General features: G+C 46.6%; 2 protein-coding genes across 3 annotated transcripts in view; both read right to left on the bottom strand.

The window, feature by feature from the left end:
- Window positions 1–5,918, bottom strand: part of LOC308590286 (uncharacterized protein) — a 43,620-nt gene extending 37,702 nt beyond the window's left edge. Inside the window, exon 1 of the mRNA XM_081200187.1 lies at window positions 5,615–5,918. The gene's annotated coding sequence lies outside the window, so the exon portion shown is untranslated. The remainder of the gene's footprint in view (window positions 1–5,614) is intronic.
- The window catches only part of LOC308590321 (uncharacterized protein), an 84,297-nt gene that overhangs the window by 5,743 nt on the left and 64,558 nt on the right, over window positions 1–13,996 (bottom strand). The window contains exons 1-3 of one of the 2 annotated variants that reach the window (XM_081200269.1): window positions 2,508–3,062; window positions 1,802–1,883; window positions 53–135 (exon numbers count right to left, since the gene is read on the bottom strand). The exons of the other annotated variant lie outside the window; for it this stretch is intronic. Of the exons in view, the coding sequence (XP_081056395.1) occupies window positions 53–135; window positions 1,802–1,883; window positions 2,508–2,909 (567 nt within the window). The 5' untranslated portion in view covers window positions 2,910–3,062. Of the gene's footprint in view, window positions 1–52; window positions 136–1,801; window positions 1,884–2,507; window positions 3,063–13,996 lie in introns of those variants that run through there. 2 annotated transcript variants of the gene reach the window in all.

Below are 13,996 nucleotides of genomic sequence, written 5' to 3'. Positions count from 1 at the left end.
CCAGCCAGTCTGCATCCAAGCAGTCCTTCCCCACAAGGCTCCTCCCCCCTACCTGATCTGGGTCCACAGCTGCCGCCTCCCCTCCACCACCATGAAAAGATGAAGGAGCAGGTCTTGGTGGCATCATTCCGTCACCTGGGAGAGACCAAGGTAAGTGGAAACCGTGAGCGCCTGCTTCTCTCAGAGGTGAAACAGTGCATCTCTACGTACAGATGGGGCTTGTCCAAGTCTCCCCTGCTAGCTTCCGGTTCCGCTCTGCTTTAATGGAGGCAGCGGGAGATCGTTGGCAAGGGAAAAACAAGGATGACTGAGGGTAATTCTCCTTGCAAGTTTCCCCCAGGGACAGGGGGGAATGGGCTTCACTCCCAGTTCGTCTTGGTACCAGGTTCCCGCTCCGGCATGGATTGCGAGAGGCAGGGAGGCGCTGAGTGCAAAAGCCCTTTGCCTGCCGAAAACCCTCCTTCGCTGCCATTAAGAAGCAGAGGTTCTCCTGTCAATTAGAGCTCAATTTGGACTAATGTACAGGCGTTGCTGGAAGAGATGAGCTCATAAACTGCAGAACTGAACCAGCTGCAAGGTCTTTAAGGTTTGAATTTGAGAGTAGACTTCATTTGGTGCAAAAGACAGTGGGTGGGGGGAGGGGAGCCTATGGCTTCTTTATGTAAAGTTTTCTTCTCTGCATTTATGATTTGGCAGCCCGCCATTGAATACTACTTCAAAATATATATGTACAGGTGATCAGGGATGAAACTGGACTGCAGATATGGAATATAACATCAAATGGATCTGTGTGTGTAAAAACAAAAAGGAAAAAGGGAGGGAAGCTCTATTTTGCAAAATGTTTACGATGGAAAATTAGAGCTGACTCTTCCCCATCCTTTATTATATACAGACAACTGAATAATGCTAAAAGGACTTGGAATTTAATTTAATTTAATTGGATAAATGCACATTTATCTTAGGCCAGACAGAGAGATGTAAGGAATCTGAAAGTTGTGAGGGAGCTGATAAGGTTCATTACTGAGTCATTTGCAATTCTGACAGATCCCTCTCTTTCCCAGGTGTAGAAGAAAAATGGCAAAAACTGATTATTTATTGGGACGGTGTGATTTTTGCAGCTGCTGTTAAAGTTGCCAAACAACGAAGCACAGGACAGAGCGATGGAGAATTTCTGAAACCACAATGGGATATTAGCTCCGTCCAAGGAATAATGGAGAACAGCAACAACCAGGAAAAGATAAAACATTTTACAAGGACAGGAAGAAACATCACGAACAGAAAGATTGCCACACATGGGAAGAGTATGGATAGCGCTGGAGTGCCTCACTTGTAGTTTTATATATTATTTGAAGTTTCCATACGAATGGAAGTCATTAATACTGCAGTTGTTGTATAAAGGATTGTTATCTTGACAGGAGTGTAATTGAAATTAATAAGATTTTGGAATGCAGAAATCAAGAAAATCATCAAACCATCGGTTTTAGCATGCGGGGGGCCGCCTATATTATATAATTTTGTATTAGATTGGTATTGGTAATTGTATTGTAATTTCGCATTGTTATAAGGCGGCTATTATTGGACTGTAACTGTAAACTAATCAAATTACTATCATAAACGTCTCCCCTGCTGAGTACATTTGTACCCATTTCATATAATAGTTGTGCAAAAATACATCTCTCCCCCCCCCCCCGAGCTCTGGGCTCCAGGTGTCTTCCCCCAAAAGATGTAAAGAAATCACAGATTAGTTTCAAAACCAAGAGAATGTGACAAAACGGGGGAGAAAACACTCCTTCCTCCTTACCCAGAGGCCTCACTCTGGCGTCCAGCGGAGTCTTCTCTGCCTCAGAAGAATCAAGACCCATTTCTGCCAAAAGATCCTTCCTCTGAAAGAGCAACAAGGATTCAAAACAGAGAATGGGGAGAAGGGTTAGAGAAGGAATGGCAGAGGCAAGCGCTTTCGGGGGACAGAGGTGAAAGCTGCTTCCTGCTTCTGCTAGACTGGTGTCTGGGGTTGGCTGCCAGGACCATGAAACATTGGTCCTCAAGGATCTTCACTGGCTCCCAGAATGTTTCCCAGCACAATTCAAAGTGTTGGTGCTGAACCCCAAAGCCCGAAACGGCCTCAAAGGCCCAGTATACCCAAAGGAGCATCTCCATGAACTGAGGTCCAGTTCCGAGGGTCTTCTGCTGATTCCCTCACTGTGATAAGTGAAGTTACAGGGAACCAGGCAGAAGACCTTCTCCACAGTGGCCCCCACCCTGGGGAATGCCCTCCCATCAGGTGAGAAGGAGATAAGAAAATGCGTAACTTTTAGAAGACATCTGCTGTATTCTGATGCTTTTATATGTGCTGGAAGGCACCCAGCCACATGAGTGTCATTAATAATAATAATAATAGTAATAATAATAAGCTTTCCAAAAAAGGATGGGCCATTAGGAAATGATTTGGGAATACTCTCCCTCCTCTTAGGAGCCCCTTGGGAGATCCAGAGGAAAGTCTCTCTCACCTGCTGCTCTGCCTGCTTCCTCTCCTCTGCCTGACTCAGGAGGAAACCTTCGGCCAGGGCCACCGCCTGGGAACTGGTCTCCGCTCCGCATTCCCTCACCCAGCTCTCCATCTCCTCTGGAAGGACAGCCAGGAACTGCTCCAAGATCACCAGGTCCAACATCTGAGCTTTCGTGTGCCTTTCTGGCTTCAGCCACTGGTGGCAAAAGTGGTAGAGTTGTCTGCAAATCTCTCGGGGTCCTTTGGCCTCCTCTCTGAGCTGCTGGCTCTGCACCTCTGAGCAAAGGGTGTCCTCCTCACCTGGGTTCTTCTTCACACAGTTTTCCCAGGATCCCCCACTGCTCCCAGTTTCCATGGCATGGCCTCTTCCTGCTTCAGGGCCAGCTGAGTCTTGCTCATCCATCTGGGCTCTCCGGAAATCTCCAAGAGATCGGAAGGAGCCCCTTGGTCCTCTGCCAAGTTCTGTGGGTACTAATGCGAGGTGCAGAAAATCGTATGAATCAAACACACTATTCTGTTGTAAGATGAAGAGGAGAAGAATGTTTCCTGAGTCTTGCTAGGAACCAGGGCTGGATTGCACCACAGCTCAGACTCCAAGCTGCCTGGGTGGGAAAAGGGGGAGGGAGAAGTCATAACTGTGAATGACAAGTGAGTCATTTGTATCAAGTCATTTGTATCAAGTGTAATCTGGAACCAGGGCTGGATTGCGCCACAGCTCAGACTCCAAGCTGTCGGGGGGGGGGGGGAGAAGTCATAATTGTGAGTGACAAGTGAGTGTAATCTGGAGCCAGGGCAACAGTGGGGGTCCCTCCCCACCCCACTTCATAGTCCAGAGCTTCGCCCCAACCCAGCCATATCTCCTTGGGTGGCTTGGTGAGCAGCAGGGCCCATGTCTAGCTCCAGCCACCGTCCCTTGGGGACTTCCTGCTCTGGATCCGCGGGGACGGTGGCAACGCCCTCTGGGTGGAACTGCCCTGGAAGACACTTTTAGTCAAATAAAGAATTAGGGAGGGGAAATGGCCGACATACAGAGATTTATGAATAGAGAGAAAAGGGAAGCTTCGTGGTGTTTCCCTCTTAATATACTTTTCTCTCATAATAAAGTCCCTCTTAATATCCTTCTCCCTCATAATAATGTCCCTCTTAATAACCTTCTCCCTCACAATAATGTCCCTCTTAATATCCTTCTCCCTCATAATTATGTCCCTCTTAATATCCTTCTCCCTCATAATTATGTCCCTCTTAATATCCTTCTCCCTCACAATTATGTCCCTCTTAATATACTTCTCCCTCACAATTATGTCCCTCTTAATGTCCTTCTCCCTCATGTCCCTCTTAATATGCTTCTCCCTCACAATAATGTCCCTCTTAATATGCTTCTCCCTCACAATAATGTCCCTCTTAATATCCTTCTCCCTCACAATCATGTCCCTCCGAATGTCCTTCTCCCTCATAATAATGTCCCTCTTAATATCCTTCTCCCTCCTAATAATGTCCCTCTTAATATCCTTCTCCCTCCTAATAATGTCCCTCCTAATATCCTTCTCCCTCACAATAATGTCCCTCTTAATATCCTTCTCCCTCACAATAATGTCCCTCTTAATATCCTTCTCCCTCATAATAATGTCCCTCTTAATATCCTTCTCCCTCATAATAATGTCCCTCTTAATATCCTTCTCCCTCATAATAATGTCCCTCTTAATATCCTTCTCCCTCATAATAATGTCCCTCTTAATATCCTTCTCCCTCATAATAATGTCCCTCTTAATGTCCTTCTCCCTCACAATTATGTCCCTCTTAATATCCTTCTCCCTCATAATAATATCCCCCTTAATATCCTTCTCCCTCATAATAATGTCCCTCTTAATATCCTTCTCCCTCATAATAATGTCCCTCTTAATATCCTTCTCCCTCATAATAATGTCCCTCTTAATATCCTTCTCCCTCACAATTATGTCCCTCTTAATATCCTTCTCCCTCATAATAATGTCCCTCTTAATATCCTTCTCCCTCATAATAATGCCCCTCTTAATATCCTTCTCCCTCACAATCATGTCCCTCTTAATGTCCTTCTCCCTCACAATCATGTCCCTCTTAATGTCCTTCTCCCTCACAATCATGTCCCTCTTAATGTCCTTCTCCCTCACAATCATGTCCCTCTTAATGTCCTTCTCCCTCACAATCATGTCCCTCTTAATGTCCTTCTCCCTCACAATCATGTCCCTCTTAATGTCCTTCTCCCTCACAATCATGTCCCTCTTAATGTCCTTCTCCCTCACAATAATGTCCCTCTTAATATCCTTCTCCCTCATAATGTCCCTCTTAATATCCTTCTCCCTCACAATCATGTCCCTCTTAATATCCTTCTCCCTCATAATAATGTCCCTCTTAATATACTTCTCCCTCACAATTGTGTCCCTCTTAATATCCTTCTCCCTCATAATAATGTCCCTCTTAATATCCTTCTCCCTCATAATCATGTCCCTCCGAATGTCCTTCTCCCTCACCATCATGTCCCTCTTAGTGTCCTTCTCCCTCATAATAATGTCCCTCTTAATATCCTTCTCCCTCACAATCATGTCCCTCTTAATCTCCTTCTCCCTCACAATCATGTCCCTCCGAATGTCCTTCTCCCTCATAATAATGTCCCTCTTAATATCCTTCTCCCTCCTAATAATGTCCCTCTTAATATCCTTCTCCCTCACAATCATGTCCCTCTTAATCTCCTTCTCCCTCACAATCATGTCCCTCCGAATGTCCTTCTCCCTCATAATAATGTCCCTCTTAATATCCTTCTCCCTCCTAATAATGTCCCTCTTAATATCCTTCTCCCTCATAATAATGTCCCTCTTAATATCCTTCTCCCTCATAATAATGTCCCTCTTAATATCCTTCTCCCTCACAATTATGTCCCTCTTAATATCCTTCTCCCTCACAATCATCTCCCTCCGAAGGTCCTTCTCCCTCCTCACTCTCTTCCAGGCCCACCTCCCTGGCCAGGGCCTGAGGTCCCTCTGGCTCCCTCCCGGACCCCCCAGCCTCTCTTCCCTCCCCTTCCCGCCTCCCGGGGCAGGGAGTTCCCCAGGCTTCCCCCGAGAGGAGACCCACCAGAGCCCGGCCGGCGAAGGCGAGGCCGGAAGGGACGTCAGAGGGGAGGAGGAGGAGGAGCGGCCCGCCTTCCTTTCCTGTCCTCTCTAGGAAGCCAGCTCGGCGCCCCTTAACCCTTCTCTCTCCCTGCGGAGGAATCCGGGCGTCGTGCAGGCGCAGAGCTGCCCCTTCCGGGGGGGGGGGGAGGGAGGAAGCAGGAATCAGAACCCGGGACTGGGCGCGTGTGCGTGGGAAGGGGGAACCCGTGTCCGGGAGGAGGAGCCCGTCTCTCTGCCCGGGGCTGCGCAGGGGCGTCTGGGCGGGGGAGGGGGGGTCTTGGGGGGGCCAGATGGGGGACCGGGGGGTTGTGTCACTTCTCCGGGGGGGCGAGTCTCTCTTGGGGGCCCCTGGGCGGGTCTGCGGGGCAGAGAGCCCTGTCCCAGCAAGAGGGGGTTCCGGGGGGGCGGAAGGAGCAGCTGGAGGGGGGAGACATTGCCAGACATGGCTGGGGGGGGGGGCCATTCTGCGTTGTCCCATCTGCTGCTTTGTGTCTGTATTTCAGCCATAAATATCCTATGTTCTTCTCTGTTAGTGAAGTCGCCTTGGAAGCAACACAGGAGCAGCCAAGGGGGTTTTCCTAGGAAGCCTTTTATTCCCCTCTGGTGACATTGTGTGTTCTGAACACGCTGGCATTCTTATACCCCCAAAATTCCTGCATTCAGTAAGTCTTAGAATTTGGCTTAGACTTGGGTTGCCAGACGCGTGTGGATTAAACGGTGTGTTTGACGCTCCTCCTCCTCTGGAATCAGCGTGTCTTCACAGCTCCTTCAACCAGGCAAGGAAGGAGGCCTGGATCCAGAATTGGCCCCCACGGTCACTGAGGGCCTCATGGTTGAAACCGTGTTTAGGGGAGACAATCTTACTCGGCTACGAGGGACGCCAGAGAAGAAGGGTTGCCATGTGTCCTCTTTTTCCAGGACACGTCCTCTTTCTCAGGGGTAAAATTTCTGTCCAGGTGGATTTTCTGGGTCAAAATGTCTCTGGCCAGACGTTCTGGAGGAGACATAACTGGGGGTGGAAGACTTGCGTTCCTCTTCTCTTCTCCTGCCCCCCCCCAGCAAAACATCTCACAGCTTCTCTAGCCTACCTATAGTAGGAGTATTGAAAGTGAGAGTCATCATCGCGTCCTCGTTTTTGCTCCTCACAATCTGCCCACCCTCCCAGAGAAGGGCAACCAAGGAGATGAAGACTCCGTCCTCTTCCTTCTGTGACGGCAGGTGGCTCTTGCTCCTTGTCCGCCTTCCAAAATGAAGAGCAGAATCCTAAAGTTGGAAGGGACCCCAAGGTCCATCTAGGCCAGGGGAGGCAACCTAAGCCCCGGGGGCCGGATGCGGCCCAATCGCCTTCTCAATCCGGCCCCCGGGAATCAGCGTGTTTTTACATGAGTAGAATGTGTCCTTTTACCTAAAATGCATCTCTGGGTTATTTGTGTGGCATAGGAATTTGTTCACCCCCCAAAAAAACAAATATAGTCCGGCCCCCGAATCCAAATGGCCAAAGTATTGTGAAATTCTAGAACAAGATGGTGAAAGAGTTAAATTGCAGAGTTTTGATAAATTAAAGTCTAAGGTACGAGACTGGTTGCATTACCATCAGATAAATGAGGTATTTAAACAGGACAGGAAAATAGGTTTTCAGATGGAGAGGTCGAAATTGGAAACAGAATTGTTAGAACCCAATACTAAGAATTTGTCGAGAATGTATAACTTGCTGCTGAAGTGGCATACACAAGATGAAATAGTAAAAGCAGCCATGATCAAATGGGCACAAGACATAGGTCATGACATAATGTTTGATGACTGGGAACAGTTATGGAACACAGGTATTAAGTTTACAGCTTGTAATGCATTAAGAGAGAATATAATGAAAATGATTTATAGGTGGTACATGACCCCAGTCAAACTTGCAAAAATTTATCATCTGCCCAGTAACAAATGTTGGAAATGTAATGAGACTGAAGGTACCTTCTATCACCTTTGGTGGACCTGCCCGAGGGTAAAGGCCTACTGGGAAATGATCTATAATGAAATTAAAAAGGTCCTTAAATGGACATTTTTGAAAAAGCCAGAGGCATTTCTCCTGGGCATGGTGGGCCAATTGGTGTCAAGGAAGGACAAAACATTTTTTATGTATGCCACCACAGCGGCAAGAATCCTTCTGGCAAAGTATTGGAAGACGCAGCAGCTACCTACTCTGGAAGAATGGCAAGCGAAGGTGATCGAGTATATGGGAATGGCAGAGATGACCGGCAGAATCCGTGACCAGGGGAGAGAGACGGTGGAAGAAGACTGGAAGAAATTCAAAAAATACCTTAAAGACTGTTGTAAAATTGATGATGGCTGAGATGTCATGGTTATAAGAAACAGAGATTTGCAGCGGTAAATCATAACTTTAAAGAATGCATAACGAAAATGATCGAATTAACTGAAGCGAAGGGTTGCTGAGAAAGGGTTAACATAAGGATGCAGAAAAAGGGAGGTATGGGGAAGTCCGGGAAAGAAGGTTTAGGAAAATAAGTTTAAGAAATTATACATGTTTATTTGTTGTATGTCTTGTATGCTTTTGTTTTGTTTTTGTTCTATTATATGTTTGGAAAATTAATAAAAATTATTATAAAAAAATATATATATATAGTCCGGCCCCCCACAAGGTCCGAGGGGCAGTGGACCGGCCCCCGGCTGGAAAAGCTTGCTGACCCCGGATCTAGGGCTGTTTTTAAATGTCCCAACGCTGCCTGGCACTGGTCCCTCCAAATGCTCTTGTCTGGCTGGTCTTTCTTCACTCAGTCATGTCAAGGAGCAGCATGGGGGCTAGAAAGAGGAATAAATGGAGGACAATATCCCTGTCCCCCTAGAAAAGCTCTTCTTTCTCTTTCTGTGGAGGGTCTAGGCCCCTCTTGAAGGACCTTTGCTTGCGGCAGTTCTGCCCTCGCCTGAATCTCCTCCATTTTTAAAGGAAGCATCTCTTTTTCATGGGCCATCTTGGCCTCCCTGTCTCTTTCTTCTTGGGCTCCTCTCTCTCTCTCTCTCTCTCTCTCTCTCTCTCTCTCTCTCTCCCTCCCTCCCTCTCCCCCCCCCTCTCTCTCTCTTCCTGTATCTCTGCTGAATGAAGGGCAGCTGCCATTCTGGCCTCTTCTCTTTCTTTCTCTGCTTCAACCTTAGACAATTCCAATCTTAGCCTCATCATCTCTAACTCAATATATTAGGATTCTCCTCAGACGCAGCAGCTGGGTCATCCTGAGTCTCTCTGGCTTGGCGCTTGCTGGTCATTTTCTGACAGGAATTTTTTCTCTTTTTAGTCAAAGAACTTCACTCCTTTATTAAACTGGTTGTTCTGTGTCTCTGGGTACGTTTCTGTGTGGGTTTTTACTTCGTATCACGGCTCTTTTCCCCCGGCACCCTTGGGCCCGCCCTTCAGGGTTGTCGTTTTGAGACCCCACTTCCTCCCTGGGTTTCCAATTATTACTTTTTCTGGAAGGGACAGAGTATTACTGCTCCTCCTAAGTCTCCTTTGTCAGTGTTTGTGAAAAGCAAAAAAAAGAAGGAAAGGGTTCTGACCTCCCTTTGTCTCCTCAGTCTCCTTGTCGGCACAAAAAGAGTCCACCAGAATATCCTTGCAGAGTTTTATTCTTAAAAGTCTTTGTGCAAAACACGACTGAATACCTATACACACCAGTACTAACCAACCAACCCAAACACCAGCCTCAGCAACAAACTAACATTTCTCACTTATATATACAACTTGGTGCAGACCGCTGAGTCATGCTGACCCAGCTTTATTCGCATTAAAGAAACAGAGGCCATTTTAGCCGTGACACCCCTTCTGTTTCTTAAATGCGAAAAACCCCAACAGAAACAATACATACATGCATTACATACATAAACCCAGTTTTGCCATCAATTCATTATGGCATGTTGCTGGCAAAGGCTTGGTAAACAAATCAGCAATATTATCTTGTGACTGACAGTACTCCAGTTTGATTACCCCATTCTGTACACAATCTCTCACATTCGCATGACTGATAGCAATATGTTTTGATGCGGATGTCATTATTTCCGAGCCCGCTAACACAATGCACGATTGGCTATCTTCATACACTTGGATAGGCAAGTCTACTTTATAATCTAGATCTTTTAGTATCTGTATAAACCATATGATTTCGTTGCATGCTAGCGTTAGGCTCCCATATTCTGCCTCACAGGATGAGGTTGCAACAAATCCTTGTTTCTTGGACCTCCATCCAATTATGGAATTGGCAAACATCATAACCATTCCACTTGTAGATTTTCTGGTACCTACACAGATTCCCCAGTCCGCATCAACAAATACTTCTAGTTTTTCATCTTGTGTACTAGATATCTTTAAACATACATTTAATGTCCCCTTTAGATATCTGATAAGCCTTTTCAAAGCACACCAATCAGCAGTACTGGGTTTAGATACACGTTGGCTCAGAACATTTGTAGCACATGCAATGTCTGGCCTTGACCACTGGCTTAGATACAACAGTGATCCTATTTTTGAGTGATACAACTCAGGCTGATCAAATTCATCATCACACAGTGTCTTTCGGAAATCTGGTGTCATGGGAGTCTGAACTGGCTTGCAGTTTTCCATGCCAAATTGTTCTATTAAATGAAGAATTTTCTCTTTCTGGCTCAATAGGAAGCTTCCATCTGCTTCCTGCCTTACTTCTACTCCCAAGTAATTGCTTACAGGCCCTAAGGCTTTAAGCTTAAACCTCTTTTCCAGTTGACTTGTGAGCTTCTGGATCTCATCTGTGGAACTCCCTGCCACAAGCAAATCATCAACAAAGACTAAGAGCATTAGATATTTGTTGCCTGTCCCCTTGGTGTACAGGCATGGATCAGCCACTCCTTTTAAAACCAAGTTTTACAAGGGCTTCATTTAAACACTGGTTCCAACACTTTCCACTTTGTTTGAGACCGTAAACAGCCTTTTTCAAACGCCAGACTGCACCATTTTCCCCTTCAAACCCAGGGGGTTGTCTAATTAACACTTCGTGGTCTAAATTTGCATGCAGATATGCAGCATCAACATCAAAATGGTGCACTGCTAGTTGTCTTACAGCAGCAATGGAAAGCATTAAATGAAAAGTTTCACTCTTTACAGTGGGAGAAAACACTTCATCATAACTCTCCCCTTTAATCTGAGTGAACCCTCTGGCTACTAATCTGGCTCGAAAACGTGGTTCCCCAGATGCAAGGGTTTTCCTTTTGTAAACCCACTTGCATGACACCACTCTGCCACCAGGTGGTGGCATTATGACCTCAAACACTTTGTTACGTTTAAAAGAGTCCATTTCTTCTTTCATAGCTTGTTCCCACAAAGCACGTTCCCCAGGGGATAAGTCTAAGACTTCATTATAACTTTGAGGTTCCACACAACTCACATTGCATACTCTCACTCCTCCTAGGGTCAAACGCTGAGGAGGTACACCCTTGTTTGAACCCTGGGAGCGCCTAGGCACAACTACTTCTTCTTCCCCCCTTATCTCTGGCTCTTCTTCCTCTTCCTCTAGAGAAGTATTATCTATTGCCATGTCTTTTGGGGAAATATGTGCCTCTTCCTCATCCTGCTCCTGTGTTGCCAATGGCTGAGAAGAAGCCTCTTCTCTTACTTGCAGGAGCAGTAGGCAATCTGGGTTGGCATGGATCACAGTCCATCTGTCCTGGTCAGCGAAGTCTGCACTTCGTGACAGAACCACTCGTCCTGGGCGTAAATTGAAACGCCACCCTTTGCCATAGGACTGATATCCCACAAACCTCAGTTTCTGCGCTCTAGCGCCCCCTTTCTGGCGCTGAGCTTTGGGGATATTTACATGTGCCCAAGCACCCCAGTTATGGAGCATTGTCCAGTCTGGTTCTTTACCAAACAACACACGATAAGGAATATCTTTTATAGAGCTAGACCAGGTTTTATTAATCAAAAAGTTCGCTGTCAGAAAAGCCTCGCCCCACAGCCTATGGTTGTGGCCCAATCCTGCATCCACTAGCAGGCAGTCCTTTACTGACTGTATTACAGCCCCACGTCTTTCACACAGACCATTTTCAGCAGGGCTATAAGGGTTAGTCAAACGGTGAGTGATCCCCTTACGTCGCAACCATGCCCCAAATTGTTTGTTCAGAAATTCTCCGCCCCTATCTGTTTGCAACTGCACAACAGGCCGAGCGAAGAGCTTTTCAGCTTGGGCAACCCATTCTCTGAATGTGGGGAAACACTCAGATTTCTGCTTCAACAAAAACAACCAACTAAAACGTGATTTATCATCTATTACCAGAAAAGCATATCTGGTGCCCCCTTTAGTCTTCTGTGGAAAAGGGCCTATCACATCACAATGGACAAGTTCTAAAACCTCTTTAGATACTCTGTCACTTTTAGAAGCCACAGGCTTCCTCTTAGATTTGGCCATTTTACATACATTGCAATCTAGGAAACAGTTACAGCTATTTGGCGAGCCTTGATTGCGGCCTCTAGATCCCGCAGACCACAGGAATTTTGGGCCTTGATAAACAAAAGAGGAAGGAAGTACCCACTGACGATTATCCCTGCGCCCACATGGGAACAATTCTTGAGTAAATATTTCTCCTTGGCAGAGGAATCCAACTCATCCACGGAATTCCGAGCCGACCATCTACCTTTGTGGCCCTCTACCGACCCAGACCTGATAATGAACTTGATATTAGATCTGAAAACGGGCAAAGCCCCCGGGCTGGATCTAGTCCCTGCTGAGGCTATTGTTGCGCAACCGAGGTGGTGGGCTGAAATCTTGGCCAAAGTCTTTGATGCAATTAATTCTACAGGGCTTATCCCTAGGTCATGGAAGAAGGCCGTGATCGTGCCAGTCCATAAAAAAGGTCCCCCTGCTGACCCGGAGAACTATCGGAACATCAGCCTTTGTCTATCATCGGGAAAATCTATGCAAAATTTTTGCTGTCTAAGCTGTCCCATTGGGCAAACGACTCAAATTTGATTGGCCATGAGCAAGCGGGCTTTAGGAACAATTATTCGACCACTGATCATATGGTAATTATGTATCATCTTGCCAGAAAATATTCTGCCCCGAGTCGGGGGCGCCTATGTGTCGCTTTCATAGACCTAAAGGCCGCCTTCGACAGTATCCCAAGAAACTGTCTATGGAAGAAATTAGAGAGATGGGGCATAGATAGAAGGCTGTTATGGCTTATAACTCAATTACACCACGGGTCGTCAGCTAGAGTGAGACTCACACCGGCGGGAAACCTATCCAACGAGGTCCCAATAAATAGAGGTGTGCGCCAAGGCTGCATTTTGGTCCCACTCCTCTTTAACTTGTTTATTAGCGATATGAGGCTCTTTCTGAATGAGTCTCAAGCCAACATCCATGCCCCCCGCCTAGCTGATTTTCGCTGCCCTCTGCTTCTATATGCCGACGATGCAGCGCTCCTTTCGTACTCTAGAGTCGGTCTATGCAGAGCTCTAAAGATTTTTGCGGCTTACTGCAAACTTAACCATCTGACTATTAATCATGGGAAATCTAAAGTCCTGGTCTTTACCAGGTCTCGGAAAACTTACAGCTGGAAGTTAGATGGAGTCCAACTAGAACAGGTTTTCAAATTTAAATACCTAGGAGTCTTTTTTTCACTACAACCTAAGCTGGAAGCCACAGATTCAGTATCTACTAAACAAAGGGAAAACAATACTCTATTCTCTGCTCCAATTTTTTTGCGGCCGACGGAGCCTCCCACATCCCTTCTGCTTTGAAGGTATACCACGCAAAAGTGGTTTCCACCCTCTGTTATGCTGCCCCACTCTGGGCCCCAGGGTCCAATTTAACATCGCTTGGGACATTGCAGAATCAGTTTCTCCGTCGCCTCCTGAAACTCCCCATGTGTGTGAGCAACGCAGCCATACGTCTGGAGTTAAGGATTGCATCATTGGAGACCGTCATCTGGAAGCGAGTCTTTGGCTACTGGCTGTCCAGCTGGCATAGGCTTCCCTACCATTACCTTTTTCAGTGCCTCTGGCGAGACGACTTTGTCAATCCGTGGGTAGGAAAAATCCATGCCAAACTCCTGAGCATCGGAATTTCCCCCCAAGATGGGGGACACCTGGCTTGAGAGCAGTACATGTGAAAAGGATCTAGGAGTCTTGGTTGACCACAAACTTGACATGAGCCAACAGTGTGACGCGGCAGCTAAAAAAGCCAATGCAATTCTGGGCTGCATCAATAGGAGTATAGCATCTAGATCAAGGGAAGTAATAGTGCCACTGTATTCTGCTCTGGTCAGACCTCACCTGGAGTACTGTGTCCAGTTCTGGGCACCACAGTTCAAGAAGGAC

This window comes from Podarcis bocagei (genome assembly GCF_964188305.1).
Source record: "Podarcis bocagei genome assembly, chromosome: 7".
Classification (NCBI taxonomy): domain Eukaryota; kingdom Metazoa; phylum Chordata; class Lepidosauria; order Squamata; family Lacertidae; genus Podarcis; species Podarcis bocagei.
This window is presented reverse-complemented; position numbering and strand designations above follow the sequence as displayed.